General features: G+C 38.8%; 1 protein-coding gene across 1 annotated transcript in view; it reads left to right on the top strand.

The window, feature by feature from the left end:
- Positions 1 to 2680: 2680 nt before the first annotated feature.
- LOC122093231 (cell division cycle 5-like protein) overlaps positions 2681 to 17609 on the top strand; it is an 18243-nt gene continuing 3314 nt past the window's right edge. Inside the window, exons 1-2 of the mRNA XM_042663513.1 lie at positions 2681 to 3310; positions 3580 to 5304. Of these exons, the coding sequence (XP_042519447.1) occupies positions 3134 to 3310; positions 3580 to 5304 (1902 nt within the window). The 5' untranslated portion in view covers positions 2681 to 3133. The remainder of the gene's footprint in view (positions 3311 to 3579; positions 5305 to 17609) is intronic.

A 17609-nucleotide genomic window follows, 5' to 3' on the forward strand; every position in this document is an offset into this window, starting at 1 on the left:
TCATCCTTATATCACCTCCTTTTTTCACGATCGAGAAACTTGCACTCCCTTTTCTACGATTTAAAGACGCTTACAACCATCCCCAATCCATTAGTAGAAAATTGCAACTGATGACATCACGTGTTTATATTTTATTAAAGGAAAATTTACATCCAGCTATGTTTGCCATTATTGCATCCACCCCCTCGTGTTTGGTTTATTACAAATAAATTCACCCAACTAACATCGTGAGAGTTTTTTGAGGGTCAATTGGTTAAGTGGAGCCATTTTTCACTTAATACCCACTTCACCCTTCTATATTGGCTTCAACCTTCCAACGAACAAGAGAGTCCAAAAACATCTTTTGAAGTCAAGGAAAAAAATCTTACAACTTTGTCTTCTTAGGTGAAGGTTTCTCTGCAACTCTATCTTTTCCAATGAGGAAGAAGTCCCTGCGGCTCTATCTTCTCCAGCGACCTAATGTTTTCTTCGGCAATTGATGCCTAAACATGACTACTTTGTGCTAGTTGATGAGCACAATAATGTGTGAAATCTTAGGGATATAAGTGTACATTTTGCCCCACTTTGGATAGTACTACTTTTATTTTTCTTGTTTTTTTTAGTTTCCAAGTTTACAAGAGAAAGTGCTTAAAGTGAATCAAGAACCAGTCCAAAGGTGGGATCCACTCATTGGTACCACATCCTCTCTCCTACAAAATCCTGAAGATTATTCTCTCTCCTTGCCACCTCACAAGATCTCGAAGATGCTATGCAGAGATTCCTTTCTGATTTACTCAAGATTGCAAAATATTGGTTAATATTGTAGGGAAGGAATAGAATTTGTTAATTTTGGAAACAGGTTCTTTCTTTTATCACACAATATCTCAGAGAATGAGGATTTTTACCAAGATTTAATTTAATTTAATTTTCTTTCTTTTCTTAAAAAATACTTGTAGAAGGAAGGAGGCAAAACCAAAGCCCTATAAAAGCCCCTTCCTCCCCCCTCATATTAATTATTATTCCCCTTAGTTTATTTTCTAGTTTATGCTTAGTTCTCTTCTCTCTCTCCCTTTCTCACTTTCTTTAGTTTTAGTTCTTCTTTATTTTTGCTTTAATCACTTTTGTAATAGCTTTTTATGTCAATTAATGCAAGCACTCTTTTATTCTTATTCAGCCTTTTATGTTTATGATTTATGCAATTGAGTTGAAATTTTTAAAGTTAGTTCTAGGTTTAGGTCTAGATGACAAGATCACAAGCCATGGAGCATCTTTTTTTTTTTATTTCAAGTTCAATTTTTTTTTTCAATATTTGTTTTCTAGTACTAGAAATTTCAGATTTGGTTTATTCCATATCTGGTTTTTAATACTGGTAGTATCTCAAGTTCAAGCATTGATTCAAGTAAGTAGGCTCCTTCAATAATCTTCTCTCCCCCCTCTCATTCTCTCTTATGACTACTCTTTCTTTCTTAATTTAAGATTTTAATTTCAGTCGTTATATTATTGCTATCCCTTTCTCCCAAGGTTCATGGCTAGTGTATGTGTTGGCTTTGCCTCTCCTAGTCATTGAACCATCAATTTATTGCTTTTATTTTAATCTTCTCCCTTTCCCTAAAGTCAAGTAGAGTAACCCTTATAAGAGTGACTCTTTGGTCAAGTAGGGAAGCTCATATTATGATGCATCCCTCAGGCTAAGTAGAGAAACCTACTTGTGAGTCTCTCTTTAGCTTTATTCCCTTTATTTTACTTTATTTTTATTTTAACATTTTTTTCTTTATTATTTTTTTAATTACGTGGGCTATTTATTTTCAGTTATTTATTTATTTAATTTTAATTGCGTGGCTTGCGTCTTTAAATTCTTAGATGACGAATGGTTAGGACGTTATTTTAGATACATATGTTTAGGACGATAGTTAGAATTATATCACAACCATTAATAGGTTCACTTTCGCATTATTAAAAGAAGCAAAAAAAATAAAGTGGCTGCTCTCCTTGAGTTCGACTCGTAGCTACACCGATCCGTACGCTTGCGGTTACATTTAAAATCTCAAACACTGGTACAACTGATTCTATAGTTCAATGACAAACCAATCTAGTGTTGCATATTCCCAAACACAGGCGTGTGCGAAAAAGACCACCCTAGCCCCCACTTTGTGCACTATCGAGGTGGGCAACATTAGACTAGCAGGGTTCTTTTTTTCCCTCCTGAAAATAAGGGGAAAAAGAACACTGTTAGTTTGGTGTTGCCTATGCACAAATACTAGCGGTGTGCAAAAACCATGCTGCCCTTGCCCTGTTTGTTGAAGATGCTCTCGCGCTCCCCCATAGGACCATAGCGTCGGCGTAGGCAACACCAAATTGGCAGGTTCTTTCTCCCACTAGTTTGGTGTTTCCTACGCCCAAACATAGGCAAATGTGAAAAGACCATGTTGTCCCTACCTTGTGCATTGAAGATGCTCCTACACTTTGGCGTAGGCAACAACAGATTGGTAGGATTATTTCTTCCAAAAAGGAGAGGAAAAAGAACCCTGTTAGTTTGGTGTTACGTGTAAATATAAAAAGACCATGCTGCCCCACCCACGATGAAGATGCCACGTGAGATGCTCTACACGCTGGCGTAGGCAACACCAGACTGGCAGAGGGCGACTTATTTGAGGGACGGAATCATATGCGGTGCTCCCAAGTCCCACCTGCTCGTCGGCGACGCAGCCAATAGAACAGCGGGAGAGAGTATATACTTAAGGCCCATTGAAATGGTTGAATACATACTGGTGGGCAACGGTGCAGAGAATATGCTCGCGTCGTTTATTCTTTTGGCTTCGTAGAGGGAGCGGTCAGATTTTTGGAGAAGGGATCACTTCAAACCCTACGAGGGAGGAGACAGAGTTGCAGAACGAGGTTTAAACGGTAGACTTGGGGGGTGAGAGAGAGAGAGGGAGAGAGAGTTAGGTTTAATCTTCATTAGGATCACGAAGTTGCAGAGAGCGCGGGTTTGGAAAACCCTCGATTGGGTCTCATTTTCCATTTTTAGCAAATTCCAGTCTCATTTTCCTTCTTGTTGATCTGAAAGAGGTATATGAAGCTCTGTAATCTGATCTGCAAAGTCTACATCTTCAGCCATTAAGTAAGAAGCAGAGCGAAACAAAAAAGAGTCAAGATGAGGATTATGATAAAGGGTGGTGTGTGGAAGAACACGGAAGATGAGATCCTCAAAGCGGCGGTTATGAAATATGGGAAGAATCAATGGGCTCGGATCTCTTCGCTTCTTGTTCGCAAGTCGGCGAAGCAGTGCAAGGCTAGGTGGTATGAGTGGCTCGATCCATCCATAAAAAAGGTTAGTGGTAGATTTATGTTTACCTTTTTTATTCATATCATGGTTTACAGAGGGTTTGCTTGAATTTAAGAAGGCTGGACCTTTGTGATGTTCTACTTTTTGGTTTGGTGATCATAGACTTACCAATTTGGTTGTATGGTTAGTCTTACTACTTGTTTTCCTGTTATGGTTACGCTGTGCAAGCCACGCACATTTCTTCCCCTTCCCTTTTTGAGCTGCATGTTTTAGTCCCTTTTCCCCACCCTTGATACTAATGACCCAATTCTCAGACTGAATGGACCAGAGAAGAAGATGAAAAGCTGCTTCATCTTGCTAAACTCATGCCCACACAGTGGAGAACAATTGCCCCTATTGTGGGCCGAACTCCATCTCAATGCCTTGAGCGTTATGAGAAACTGCTTGATGCTGCCTGTGTCAAGGATGAAAACTATGAACCCAGTGATGACCCACGGAAATTGCGACCTGGTGAGATTGATCCGAACCCAGAATCCAAACCTGCACGTCCAGACCCTGTTGATATGGATGAGGATGAAAAAGAAATGCTATCAGAAGCAAGGGCTCGGTTAGCAAACACCAGGGGAAAGAAGGCAAAGAGGAAAGCAAGGGAGAAACAGCTTGAAGAGGCCAGAAGGCTTGCTTCTTTACAGAAGCGGAGGGAATTAAAGGCCGCTGGCATTGATAATAGACATAGGAAGAGGAAAAGGAAGGGGATAGACTACAATGCAGAGATCCCCTTCGAGAAGAAACCACCACCAGGGTTTTTTGATGTTGCAGATGAAGAGAGACTGGTGGAACAGCCTAAGTTTCCAACAACTATTGAAGAACTTGAGGGGAAAAGGAGGGTAGACATAGAAGCTCAATTAAGAAAGCAAGATACTGCAAAAAACAAAATTTCACAGAGACAGGATGGTCCTTCTGCTATTTTGCAAGTCAACAAGCTGAATGATCCTGAGACAGTCAGGAAGAGATCGAAACTGATGCTTCCTGCACCACAGATTTCAGATCATGAATTGGAAGAAATTGCTAAGATGGGCTATGCAAGTGACCTTATTGCAGGGAGTGAGGAACTTTCAGAAGGAAGTGGTGCTACACGGGCTCTTCTAGCAAGTTATGCTCAGACGCCACGACAAGGGATGACTACGCTGCGGACCCCTCAGAGAACGCCTGCTGGGAAAGGTGATGCCATTATGATGGAAGCTGAAAACCTTGCAAGATTGAGGGAGTCACAAACACCATTATTGGGTGGGGAGAATCCCGAATTGCACCCGTCTGATTTTTCAGGTGTTACTCCTAAGAGAAGGGAGATTCAAACTCCAAACCCAATGGCTACCCCTTCATCCACACCTGGACCCATGGGTCTTACTCCAAGAATTGGCATGACTCCATCAAGGGATGGCTACTCTTTTGGTATGACTCCAAAAGGAACACCTATCAGAGATGAGCTTCATATAAATGAAATGGATATGCATGATAATGCTAAGCTTGAACTCCGGAGGCAAGCTGAGGTTAGAAGAAACTTGCGTTCTGGTTTAACCAATCTTCCACAGCCAAAAAATGAATACCAAATAGTCATCCAGCCGCCTCCAGAAGAAAATGAAGAGCCAGAAGTTAAGATTGAAGAAGATATGTCAGATAGGATGGCTAGAGAAAAGGCAGAGGAAGAAGCAAGGCAGCAGGCATTGCTTCGAAAAAGATCAAAAGTGCTTCAGAGGGAACTGCCTAGACCTCCTGCTGCTTCGCTGGAACTTGTTAAGAAATCATTGCTGAGAGCTGATGAAGACAAGAGTTCTTTTGTACCTCCTACTTCGATTGAGCAGGCTGATGAAATGATAAGAAAGGAACTCCTGAATTTATTGGAGCATGATAATGCTAAGTTTCCATTTGAAGAAAAAGTAGAAAAAGAGAAAAAGAAAGGGGTCAAGCGCTCTTCAAGTGGAAAGTCTGCTGTTTCAGTCCCAGTTATAGAAGACTTTGGAGAAGATGAACTGAAAGAGGTATGCCTCCTCTTCCATCCCCCTCTCCCCTAATTTAACTTCTGTGTGAGGTATGCTCTATGTTATTTGTCACTTATTCTTTGCTAAGATAACATGACCCAAACACTTTAATTGCCAATACATATTCTAATTTCTTATTCTGCATTTGAGGTTATGTATTTTGTGTTTGTTTTATTTTTCCTTCTTCATATCCAAGGTTGATGTTTCTATAGAAGAATGGCAACTATGGCCTTTTTTGCTTGGATTCTTATATGTTTTTGTTGATAAATTGGATATTGGCAAAAGTATGTGGATTCATGTATTTTTGAAGTTCTAAACGTCATGAGTTTCAAAATTTTGCATGGCCTACTTATCCCCCTCACCCCTCCTCCCCCGAAAGAAAGAGCATAACTTGTTCTATTTGTCTGAACAGTTAGTAGGAACAAAATGCGCAACATGGCTGTGATACATTTTGAGATTTATTTGTATGTGGGACCTAGCTCTATGGTACCTAGCTCTATGTTATGTGCTGGTATTATACCCAATGCACTCGTTAAGTTCCTTTCACTTGCTTTGAAGTGATGTTGATTGTAGTTCAACCTTATTCTCCAACTAGAAAGAAACAGCTGATTTTTTTTTTTATACTTGTTGATAAGGAGCTTTGTTTGAATAATTGACTTCTCATGTCTTTACATACTAATGGGATTTTCATTGTGGGAAACCCCAATTATTGCTTGTCTGGTTGGAGGCCCCAAATGGGTGGGTTATGTGACTTCTCTAATTGTCAATTAGAGATTTAAATGGGTGGGTTATGTGACTTCTCTAATTATCAATTAGAGATTTAAGTGTTTGGTGAAATCAAGCCATACTTCTGGAATCAGTTTTGGAAAGGTTATGGTTATTAGTAAAATAAGGGTGATGAACTTGACTTGGTTTTAAATTGAATCAAAATAAAGTTATAGTCTTAGCCATGAAGGTGCACCCTCTATTTTGTTGCAGATAACTTGAGTCCCCCTCCCTTTTTATTCGGTGGGCTGCTTGTTGGTTAACCATCATCCAATATGAAGATCTTCTACCTAAAGTTGAAGCTCGAACTTCCATGTTCAAGTTGATGGATGTTCAGGATTCAAATTGAAATGGATCAGGCTAAAATTTTAGATGGCTGTCAACCTAACAACATCCTCCTTATTGTTTGAACTTGGGACCAGCATTGCCAAATTTATTAATGGAATTTAGAGATATCAAGTTTATGAACTTAGATCTTGGCATGAATGGTTGTTGGTTACATAAAGGGGTAAATGGAAAGTGTGAAAGGAAGTTTGAAATCAAAGGCCTGCTTGGATGTACTGCAGGAAAACATTTATGTGAGATATTCTGTTCTCAAAGAGCTTAATATTGAGTAAACTACTCCTAATTCCTTGGAAATCTCATGGCAAGCTTTAGATATAGGTAAAAAAAGGACATTGTCACGAGTAACTAGTATCAGCCTCGTACTTGGACACGGGATGTTTGACATGATTTTTTTCTTTTTTACAAATGAAGTGTTCCATCCCAACTGATAAAATTCTTGCCAAAAGTCTAAGATGGCTAATTCACATATTGGGAAAGAACAGTCCATTGAGTGGGAGCTTGCGATGAATCAGAAATTTATGGAGTTACGTTACCATGTGCTGAAGCAACATGATCATTTCTTTTCCTTCGTCTTCTCCGTTCAATTCAATTTTCCTCTTAGGTCTGATTTTTCTTTCTCTTAGTTCCATTTTTTTCTTCTAATATATTCTTCTTTTCCTTTTCCTCCTTTTTGTTTGAGTTTTCTGTTGATTTCTCAGTTGAACTCTGTTTGGGCAGTGCTGCAAACAGTACGTTGCAGCCCCAAACATTGAGACCAATCTTCTCTCGTTATCGTCAGATCAATTTCAGAATTTAGGACGTGATCTTGGTGCTAGGAACAACTCAGCTTGTAAATTCTGGGCTCAAAATTTGGCACAATTGGAAGTTCTAACTAGTTCTTCGAATCTGTTCTTTGACTACAGCGCCTCTGATTTCAGAGAATTGTAATTGATCTCAGAGTTGGTCAGTTGGCTTGTTTTTGTTGGTTGTCGTTAATAGGATTCTGAGTTAGGAACCTATTCCCAGAGTTTCAGCTTGATTGGGTCCCATGTGAGTTTGCAGATAAAATTAAGTAGGGTTGTGCAGCTGGATCCTTGCGTTGCTGAAATAGTGAGGTTTTTTTTTTCTGAGAAATCGAAGGAAGAAGAAGACATTTGTTTTCTTGGATGAATTAAGAAGACATTAAATATTGATACTTGCAAGTAAGGGCATAATCTTGTTATTACACAATAGTTCTCTCCTTTTGAATTCTGTTCTATTTTATCCTATACCATTTTGAAATATCAGATTCGTCCTTTCTCTTAATATTTAGTTACCATTCCATCCAAGATTCTGTTTCCCTCTATTTCAAGGGGCCTGGACTTTGAAATATTGACAGAATCATCACCATCTTCTTATATTTGGATTTATTCATCCTTGTGGGCCTATAGTGATCCAAATTTAAGGGTTTCGGAACCTGGGATTGTATTTGATTGCTCTTTCCTTAGGTCCTATCCAAATCCATTGATATTATGGAGATTGCTACTTTATGGCACTACTTGGGGTGCAGAAGGAGAGACTCAAGAACAGAAAGCGCTCGATCTCTTGAATCATTGACTTAAAGGATCCTACAGGTACAAAATTCACCAAGTTTTGACCCATGTTGCATGTCAGATATTGAGTAATCCTATGCTATAAAGGACGCCCACCAATCTTATTGATCAAATTTAAACACAAAATGGGCATTCTATATTTTTATACATGTTAAAAGTCCAAAGTTGGGTGAGAAATTCTCTACAACATGGACTCCCATGTCTATCATTACCGACCGCATAATAACTAGTCAGCTTCACGAAGTTCACCGACATTTTTGAACATTATAAAAACCCTAAATAAAATCAACAAAGAAATTCAAAGCTTATGAGTATTGAGCATGTATGAATTCTATTTGCCCAGATATTGAATAGCAATAGAACAGCAGAAGAAAGAATGGCTGCAAGCAACTAAACAGCTGCAATAATAAAGGAGGACACACCACTTGTAGCCTTTCCCAGATGAAATCTTATGGTTCTATTCGAAACCGAATGAGTACATAGTAACCCACAACTTGTAATTATAGACACAGAAATGATGAAGCAAATAAAATCAACTACATTACATAAATCCCTAGACTGACCTCTACTACCACCACCCCAATGATCAGGCCTCTTTAATATTAAAAGAGCTCAACAAATAAGCACCTATGAACTCTAATTCTTTGCTTTATATATATATATGTATATATATACTCACTCCCCTAGACTGACCTCTACTACCACCGTCCCAATGATCAGACCCTTTAATATTAAAAGAGCTTGACAAATAAGCACCTATGAACTCTAATTCTTTGCATAAATCTTATAAAATTCCTCGCTTATCCTATATATCACTCTCCTAGCAATCTCGACAATGAGACCCTGGTAATGTTAGAAGAGAGAAAAAAATTAAGCCCCTATCGCTATTATAACTCAAATGGTGAGGGTTCTCTAAGCAAATGACACAAGGGAGCACACCAATGAGGTGCGACAAATGGTATTGTACATAAGAGGATCAAGGTCATTTCATGTGAGGAGAGAGAGGCACAGAGGTGCTATTGCACCCTGCCCATCGCCTCATTGAACATTTTCCCCTACTCAAAACTGTGCTAAAATTCTCACTGTTCAGTAGAATTTCTTTCTTCCCATGTTATGCAGATTGAAGACCTACTTAACTCATTGGTTAGAGTAATGCTTTTATACGGCGGGAGTCATTGGTTTGTCTTGTAAGCAAAGCTAGAATCGATTGGGTGATCTTTGTATATGATAATTCTTGCTCCATGAGAGTGATGTGCTTCGGTGAATCAGTCACAACCAAGGTGATGAAGCCTTGGAGAGAGGGTGGTGAAACTCAACCGAAGGCCATAGGTGGTGAAGCCTATTGGTCATAGTATCATATATTCTTCTTCCTTTCTTCCTCTTCTCCTTGTTCTTTCTTCCATTGATTTTGTCATATTTTTCCAGCAGGTAACCCCTTCTACCATGGTCATTCTCTAGGTGTTTTCATTTTTCTTTTGGATCTTCTTTATTATTCTGTGATGTAGATTGAGCTTGTTAGAGAAGGGGCCTGGTGGTTTCTTTGAACTAGGTCCAATGTTGGACCAGCCAGTCCCCCACCTTGGTCCCATCGAGCCAGCCCTAAAACCAGAAAACTATGTTCACGAGTTACTGTTCACGTGAACAGTAACCCCTTCAGTTTGTCCTCTTAATGTGGAAGAAATAAGATTAAAGAAGAGGAGTTCAGCAGCCATCGGTTTCAGCAAAGAAGTTTAGGATTATTGTTTCCTTTTTTAGCTTTGTCTTGGTTGCCAAGTTAAACATGCATGTTAGTAGATATTACTAGACTAGGCTACTTAGGCCCTCTTTGGTATCATTTTTCTTTTTGATTTTTGTTCACAAATATGGTTTTGGCTGCATTTGGTATCATTTATGGAGCTTGTTTCTATTTAAAAAAAAATGGTAAAACACAAAAACCGAAAAAAAGATCAAGAGTCATTTATGTGTTTTGGCAAAAAATGATTTTCAATTATTTTTGCGCTGGACTTTAATGAGCATGTGCTTAAAGGCTCAATATGGAGGGGTAAACTAGTCATTTGCTTTGTAATTAGAATCCAAGCCTTTTCCCCTCTTCTTCAATCCAAAGTGGAGCAAGAGAGTTATAAGAAAGATGGGTGAAGGGAATCTCTTCACCCATTTCTGTAAAAAACTATTTTGCACATAGAGATATCAAACTAGTTCTCACAAAAAATCATTTTTCTCAAGTAGTTACCAAACCATTTTTATGTTTTAATAAAAAATAATTTTCATTAATGATTTTTGTTAAATAGATAAAAATAAAAAAGAAAAATGATACCAAAAAGGGCCTTAGTAGTTTCTATTTTAATATTTTCTTGGTTAAAAAGTAGTTTGCTTTAGTAAGGTTTAGTTTAGCTTCTATTCTATGTTAGTTTTCTTTTTGGTTACCTTCTAATTTGTAAGCTGAATTCACTCCTATATAAGAGGAGCTGCTGTAATCGATTTAGCTAATGAAGATCTATTTGTTAAAGATGGCTTATGCTGTTGTGCTGTGAGGTGAGGTTGGGTGAGAGGCCCTAGGTGAGATGCCTAGACTTGAGGGGTTAGATGCCCAAAACCTATCCCTTCTCCTTCCCCCTTCTCAACACCTCCATGGATTTCTCTTTTCGTCTTTTATTTCCCCTGTGAGAGTGATTTGAGAGTGTTTAGTATTTGTGTTGAAGACCCAAAGATCGGCCTACAGATTGGTTTGAAGCACAGCCTGAATTAAGGATCGAATTCTGCCTCCTACGCAAGTTTCCTTTATTTGGTTGATCACTGGAACTCCCAGATCTGAAGGAAATTCTCCCAGCCCTTTTGAGGGTTTATTCTACCTCCTAAAAGGGACACTCGACCAAGACTTGAGGGCCTTTGGAGGTCAGGTGTGTCTGCAGCAATTTTTCCTCCATTCGAGTTCTCGAAACTGTATCTCCTATATGTGGCATCTGTGATTTTGATTGGTTTCGTACTTACTTGGTGGGTCCAAGCCAAATTTGGATGGTAGTTTGGGGATCTTATTGACCATTGTCATACCAAATTTCAGGTCCATCTGAGCTACGATTTGCGAGTTCTTAATTTTCTCCTATTTCAGCCCAGAATTTCAGATCCTGCTTGGGGTTAGGTCCTATGTGATATAGCCTCACATCATTCTGTCATACATATTGGGCCATTAAAGTTTCTGTAGGTTTCCGGTACAGATGCACCCCCACGGTTTCTGTTTTGGTTGTATTCCTGAAGTTTGTTAGTTTTCTTCTGTCTTTTCCATCCATCCCCTATTGTTCTAACATCAGTTTGTCAACGTTTACATAATGATTTGCAGGTCTGAGTTCTCTGTTACTGTTGTTTCTAATTTGGCTGCCGGCATTCAAACTGACATTGTAGTCAGCCCTTGGGTCGACCTCATCTTTTGACACATATTTTTCCCTTTTTTTTTTTTGGCTAATGACGGGTATCTAGGACTTTGGCTTGACTAGTCCCACGGGCCCATATTGACCCCACAATTGCATGGAAAGGGGTTGTACCGGGGTTGAATGATAATTCAACTTTGATCGAAAACAGTGAAGAGCACAAAACACCCCGTCTGAGTGGCCCCAAGGAGGTAAGAGGTTTCAAACTCAGAACCACATGCTTCCTGAGGTGAAGGTCCCTGTTAGGCTGTTAGTAATATATCTGATCTTAATTTTGGGATCATCAGACACTAGAGATTGGGAGTTATTTCAGTTTTCTTTTGTTGCTAAATTCTGTTGTTCTTAAGTTTCTATTTTCAACTATACTTCGTTACAGCAGATCCAACCATTGCATTAGCTTGTTCTTTGGAGGGATTAACTATCCTGGCAAGGGGTCTATTCGATCCAAATCTCAGCCCCATCTGACTGTTGGATTTAAAGTTGGTTATTATTGGGTTGACCAATCGATCTTATCGGTTTCGTTCCTATTTATTTATAATTGGTCTGGATTTTAGGTTAAAAAATTGGCCCAGATGAAGACCAAACTGAAAACTGAAATTTTAAATTTGGCCTATAAACCAAATGGTTGGTTGTTTGGTTTTAGATTGAAAGGGGTGGTTTTGGTTTGGACTATCAGTTTGGCCCAAGATTAGCCCACCCTGAGCCCGATTGGGCTGGGCCTGGCCTTGGGCTGGGTAGGGCTTTGGGGCCCTGGGGACTTTGGGCGGGGCCTGTTACTTAAAAACCTGGCCCAGCCTGGCCCTGTTGCACCCATAAGATAGACTTTATGCTTCCCATTGTTGGGTTTTATGGACCTTGAGGTTTTTGTTTTAGGGTTTATTGATGTAATGGGCCTCTTTTATAAGTCCATATTTGGGGTCTTAACTTTGTACATGGGAATAAGTATATAGATAAGATTGTGTCGGTCCCATATGGTATTAACTAAGTTTGGTCTCAAAAGAGTCCTTGCTGCTATATTGCTAGTAGTCTCTTTCCTTCTATCCTAAAAGAAAACCCACCATCTGCAGATCCTTTGATTGATCTGCTTTAAGTATTGTATCAGAGAAATAGTTATTTCCGTCAATTTTTGGGGCTTAATTTTGGATGGTCAATACTTCCCTGTTTTGTGTGATTTTGGTGCGGTTGGATAGGTTATTTAGTTACCTATCCAATGAGATTAAGATCTTGCAATTCTGAGTTATATTTGGAAATTTATGACTAATTTACTAATAGGATGTCAATTTGTCACATGATGTGTTTTTTTAGAATGAGTAATTAGATTTGCAGTTCTACTTAGAGTTTAGTTAGTATTTTTTATTTGGTTATGATAGGGGTTAAGTCCTTATTAGGTTTGCTAATTTGTAAGTCATATTAAGAATTTTTATCTTAGAGTCAAGAAGTCAAATTCATGTAGGGATAGGGATCTGGGTATTTACCTATTTAAAGCATTGTAATCAACATGCTTTGGCCAGAATTGTAATGATTAAGAGAAGGGTCCTCTTCCACGTGGTTTGATGTTCAAACCATAGCTGTGTTCATGGTGAATTTCTGTTTCTTATTTTCTAGTTGCTATTCTTTTTAACACTTCTAGCTTGGTCCATTAACCGCAGGTCCCATTATCTGCCTGCATTATTCAATCTACCAAGAATCTCAGAGGACAATACCAATACCAATATGAGTTATGCTCATGAAGAAATGAACTTAAACATGCTTTGTTTCGGGGGAAAATACAAATGTGTAGTTTCTCTTTTGTGTGTGGCAATTAGTTATGCTTTTTTTTTGGGGGTGGAGGGATGGTTTTTGTTCCTGGATATTGCACTTTGAATAATTAAATGTATTTAAGGAATTTAAGCCAATCGACCTATCGAGTACTTGACGCTCTTAAAGAATATCCTTGGGCCCAGTGGGAGAAGTGGATTCTACTGTAGAGGGGCTGCTATCTCTTTGCATGGGGTTTGGACTTTGATATAAGGAGGGGTTAACAAATATTCTGCTGGAGGGGAGGTGATCTATGTTGGTTATTGCTTGGATTATGTCATCAAAGGATATATCGCTTATGTTTCCCAAGCCCCAATGATGCAGTTCAGATTATTCATTTGTGGGCTTCTAAAGACTTTATTTTGGTCCATGGATGGGTTCTGTGGGCTTTGGGGCCTTAGTACACGGGATTAAGTATATGGATAAAAGATTGTCTGGGTCCCATTTATTGGTTTTTATTTACTGGTCATTAGCTAAGCCCGTTTACTAGATATTTTCAATCTATTAGGAAAGTTAAGAGTCCTGAGTGGAGTCTATTTTCAATATATGTAACCAACCCACCTCAGGATTTCGATTTTGGTTAATGGATTGATTTAGTTGCTTTGTCTGTGGTCTAGCTGGATTTGCTTTCCCTCTTCTCGATTTGGAAAGGAGCTTCTTTCTCTTTCCTCTATCTCTCCTCTCTCCTCTCCCGGTCTCCCCTATAGCTGGAAATTTTTCTCATTTTTCTTCTCTCTCCTTCCCCATGTATTAGTCTCATTAGTTCCTTCTTGTCTTATCTCTCTTTCTTGATTTGCTTTAATTTTCAGGTCCACTTTTTTTAGGAATATGTCTTCCCTCTTATCCTCCCAATTGCACCACATTGATCTCCATTAATTGGACGATATAATTTCTGTTGTATTGCTGAAACTATCCTTGAAATCTGGTAGCTCTCTCTTAAAATTTAATCTTGGATTTGACTTCAGTTTTGATCCGATCTAGCATTTCAAATTATAATATTTTTTCATCCAATCCTTGAATGAGCCCATCACTTGGTGATTTGTCTTTCGATCTGCATTAAGTTATTGAAACAAATAAAGTTCTTGTCCAAGATTGGCAAATGATTTGGCTGACCTTATGGCCAAGCAAGGGGTAGCGAGATCAAGGTGGTGTTCGGCACTCCTTCCCATTATAGTTTTGATGCGGATCCGGGTTCCAAAAGTCGGAATCGGATCGCTTAGGGCCCACAAGAATGACTACAAATCTCAAATTTAATGGTTGGGGGGCAATCTTGTAAATTTAGGAACACTCTAGCACTTAAAAGAGAGGAAAATAAATGATAGGGTCAAATTGAGAGAAATTAAAAGGGGAGGGGTATTCTGGAATTAGTAAAGGAATGAGGAAATATCAGAACTAAAGTTTAAGAAAAGAGGGGGTTAATTATAAATAGAACAAACTAGGTTACTTAAGAATAAAAGAGAAGTCATCTTCTACCTTAGGTCACGTTAGGGAGCAAAAAAAACAGCGGTAAGGAGAAGTTTTAGATTGATGGAGCTCCTTCAACAAGTCTCGGTTTGGGCTGATCTTCCAAACGAAAGCTACCAACCCTGTGGCCTCTTGATTCCGGTAGACAGGTATCTCAAACCAGCAATCGATGAGGAGCAAATTGGACCTTTAAGTTAGATCTGGCGGTGCCTACTGTTCCAGATCTGGTTGAGGAGGAATGGTTCCCAAATCAGCAGGACTCTCTACCTCAGATTCAGATGTCTGAATCGCTTTATGGCTTCCTACAACTACTCCAAGTTTCAAGCCAACAGCCTTGGGTATGAAGGAGATCGACCAACTGTGAGGTGTAACTAACGTCGCCCAGAAAACAGAGTATCAGAAAATTCAATAGCAGGAAATAAAAAAAAGGTTGGGAGGAAGAAGAAGATAAAAAAAAAGGAAAAAAAGGAGATTTCAGAGAGTCAGGGAGGGGAAAAAACAGCCCACGGCAGCCATGGTTTCCATACCCAAATTTCAATTCGTCAAAAACTTCAAATCTAAAACTGAGTTCTTCTCTATTACATGACTAATATAAAGAAAAAATCAAATAATTAATGGAAACTACTTGAAAATGGAAACAAATCTAAAATTAGAAACTAACTAATACAAAAGAAATTGTTTCTAAATCCAAATAGAATCAAATCAAAAGATTTTTTTTTCCTCTAAGTCCATCGTGATGCAGTTGCACGATGGACTTAGAGAAAAAAAATATTTTGATTTGATTCTCTTTGGATTTAGAAACAATTTCTTTTGTATTAGTTAGTTTCTAATTTTAGAATAGTTTCCATTTTCAAGTAGTTTCTATTAATTATTTGATTTTTCCTTTATATTAGTCATGTAATAGAGAATAACTCAATTTTTGAGAATTGAATGAAACTGAAATTAGATTTGAATGAATGGTATGACTGTCGAGAAGCTTGTTCTCCCACTTTGAAGTTCTCTCCCTGAACTCTTCTCTTTTTTCCTTCTTTATCTTCTTCTTTTCTCTGATATACTCTCTATTTCTTTGTTGATTACTTCTCAAACTTGAGAATACCCTGTTCTGGGCGGTATTTCCAGCTCTTGTTTGTCGTCGATCTCTATGGTTACTCTTCAGAACAGTTGCAAATTGTGAGAAGACATTCATGTGGTAGAACTGCCTCCACCTACATAGATTCAGTCAAGACATGATCTCCATTGAAAGTTTCTAACCAGATTTTCAAGACCTGGTTTTGTTCTTGCGGTAGATCTGAGTTGCAGATGCCATGGTTCCTTGGTGATTGCTGGTTTGAGGTACTTGTCCGCCGGAATCAAGAGGCCACAGGGTTGGAAGCCTTCGTTTGGAAGATCAGCCCAAACCGAGACTTGTTGAAGGAGCTCCATCAATCTGAAACCTCGCCTTACTGCTGGTTTTTTGCTCCCTAACATGACCTAAGGTAGAAGATGACCTTCTCCTTTTATTCTTTAGTTCCCTAGTTAATTATATTTACAGTAAACCCCTTCTTTTCTTAAACCTGTGTTCTAATATTTCGTTTATCTTTGGTAATTTCAGAATACTCCTTCTGTTCCAATTGTTATTTCAGTTTAACCCCACTACTTCCTTTATTTCCAGAATTGGTCCTTCTCTTTAGATTTAATCCCTGTTAAGTCCCTATTCACTTATTTCACTCTAAAAGGGGTTCAAATTGTACTAGAAATTACAATAATGCCCCTACTTCTTTGTAAACTGTTTTAGTTGTTAATTGTGGGCCCATAAGCGATCCGATTCCGACTTTTGGAACCCTGATCCGCATCACATCGTGCAACTGCATCAAGTTTTTTTGTAATTTTGTTGGCTGTTGTTTTGGGTGGGTGGTTTTTTTCTCTATTTTGTAATAGGGTTTTGATGTAAGATCCAATCCCAGGTGGGATCTTAGTACATTCAATAAAAATCAGATTCAAGGACAAATAAGATGAACAAAACAGAAAATAGAGAATGAAGGAAAGATTCGGGGTAGGGGAATGGCTATCTCAACCTGAGTCTCTCACCCTTAGCTATCTCAGGGAATAATTTGCAAACGACAAAAATAAACTATCATTCAATCAAATTCGTCCCCACTGCTGTAGCTCCTTACAAACTTATATATAAAAGACTCAAAACGGACTCAAACACTAAAAATGAAAGGCCTAACCCAATCTTTAACTTATTGGGAAACCTAAACTGACTAGGAAACTGAAATAACAAAGAAAATAGACTTAAAACAGGACTCTAAGTAAACTAATGAATTAAGTCTCTCGTTTTCCTACTTTCTACCCATATTTTAAGCCTATTAAAGTGACCTATTACAAAGAAAACCCATGGGATCAAAGGCCCAACACCTGTATAACCCAACTCAAGTCTTATTTCCAATAAAATAAGCCAATTAAATGACTTATCTACATCAGGTTTAGATCATTATGCTCTCTATTATGGGTTGTACCATGGTTGTCAAGTTGGGTTTTTCAGGACCTAGGCGATTGGCTGCCTAGTTTGTTTTGTAGGCCCCTAGGTTCCAAAATCTGTCAGAAAAGGGGAAAAGGGGGGGAGTGAGGAGGGAAAAAATTGGAGAAAAAAAGAAGTGGCTACAGCAGCCACAGTGCAGCTGGAGTTGCAGAAAAATAACAGTTTTTGGACTTCAATTAGAGAGCAAGATGGAACAAAGCATGACTCCAAAAAAAAAGGGGAAGGGGAAGGGGAAGGGGAAGGGGAAGGGGGAGGGGTACCCAGTGCACAAGATTCCACCATTGCGGGGTCTGGGGAGGGTCAAATGTAGGCAGCCTTACCCCCACTTTGTGGAGAGGCGGTTAAGGGGTCCCAATGGTTTGGACTTGAGTAGGCTGAAAAAAGACATACAACCTTGGCAAGAACGGCATTCCGCGGAAT

This window comes from Macadamia integrifolia, chromosome 11, assembly GCF_013358625.1.
Source record: "Macadamia integrifolia cultivar HAES 741 chromosome 11, SCU_Mint_v3, whole genome shotgun sequence".
In the NCBI taxonomy this organism is placed as follows: domain Eukaryota; kingdom Viridiplantae; phylum Streptophyta; class Magnoliopsida; order Proteales; family Proteaceae; genus Macadamia; species Macadamia integrifolia.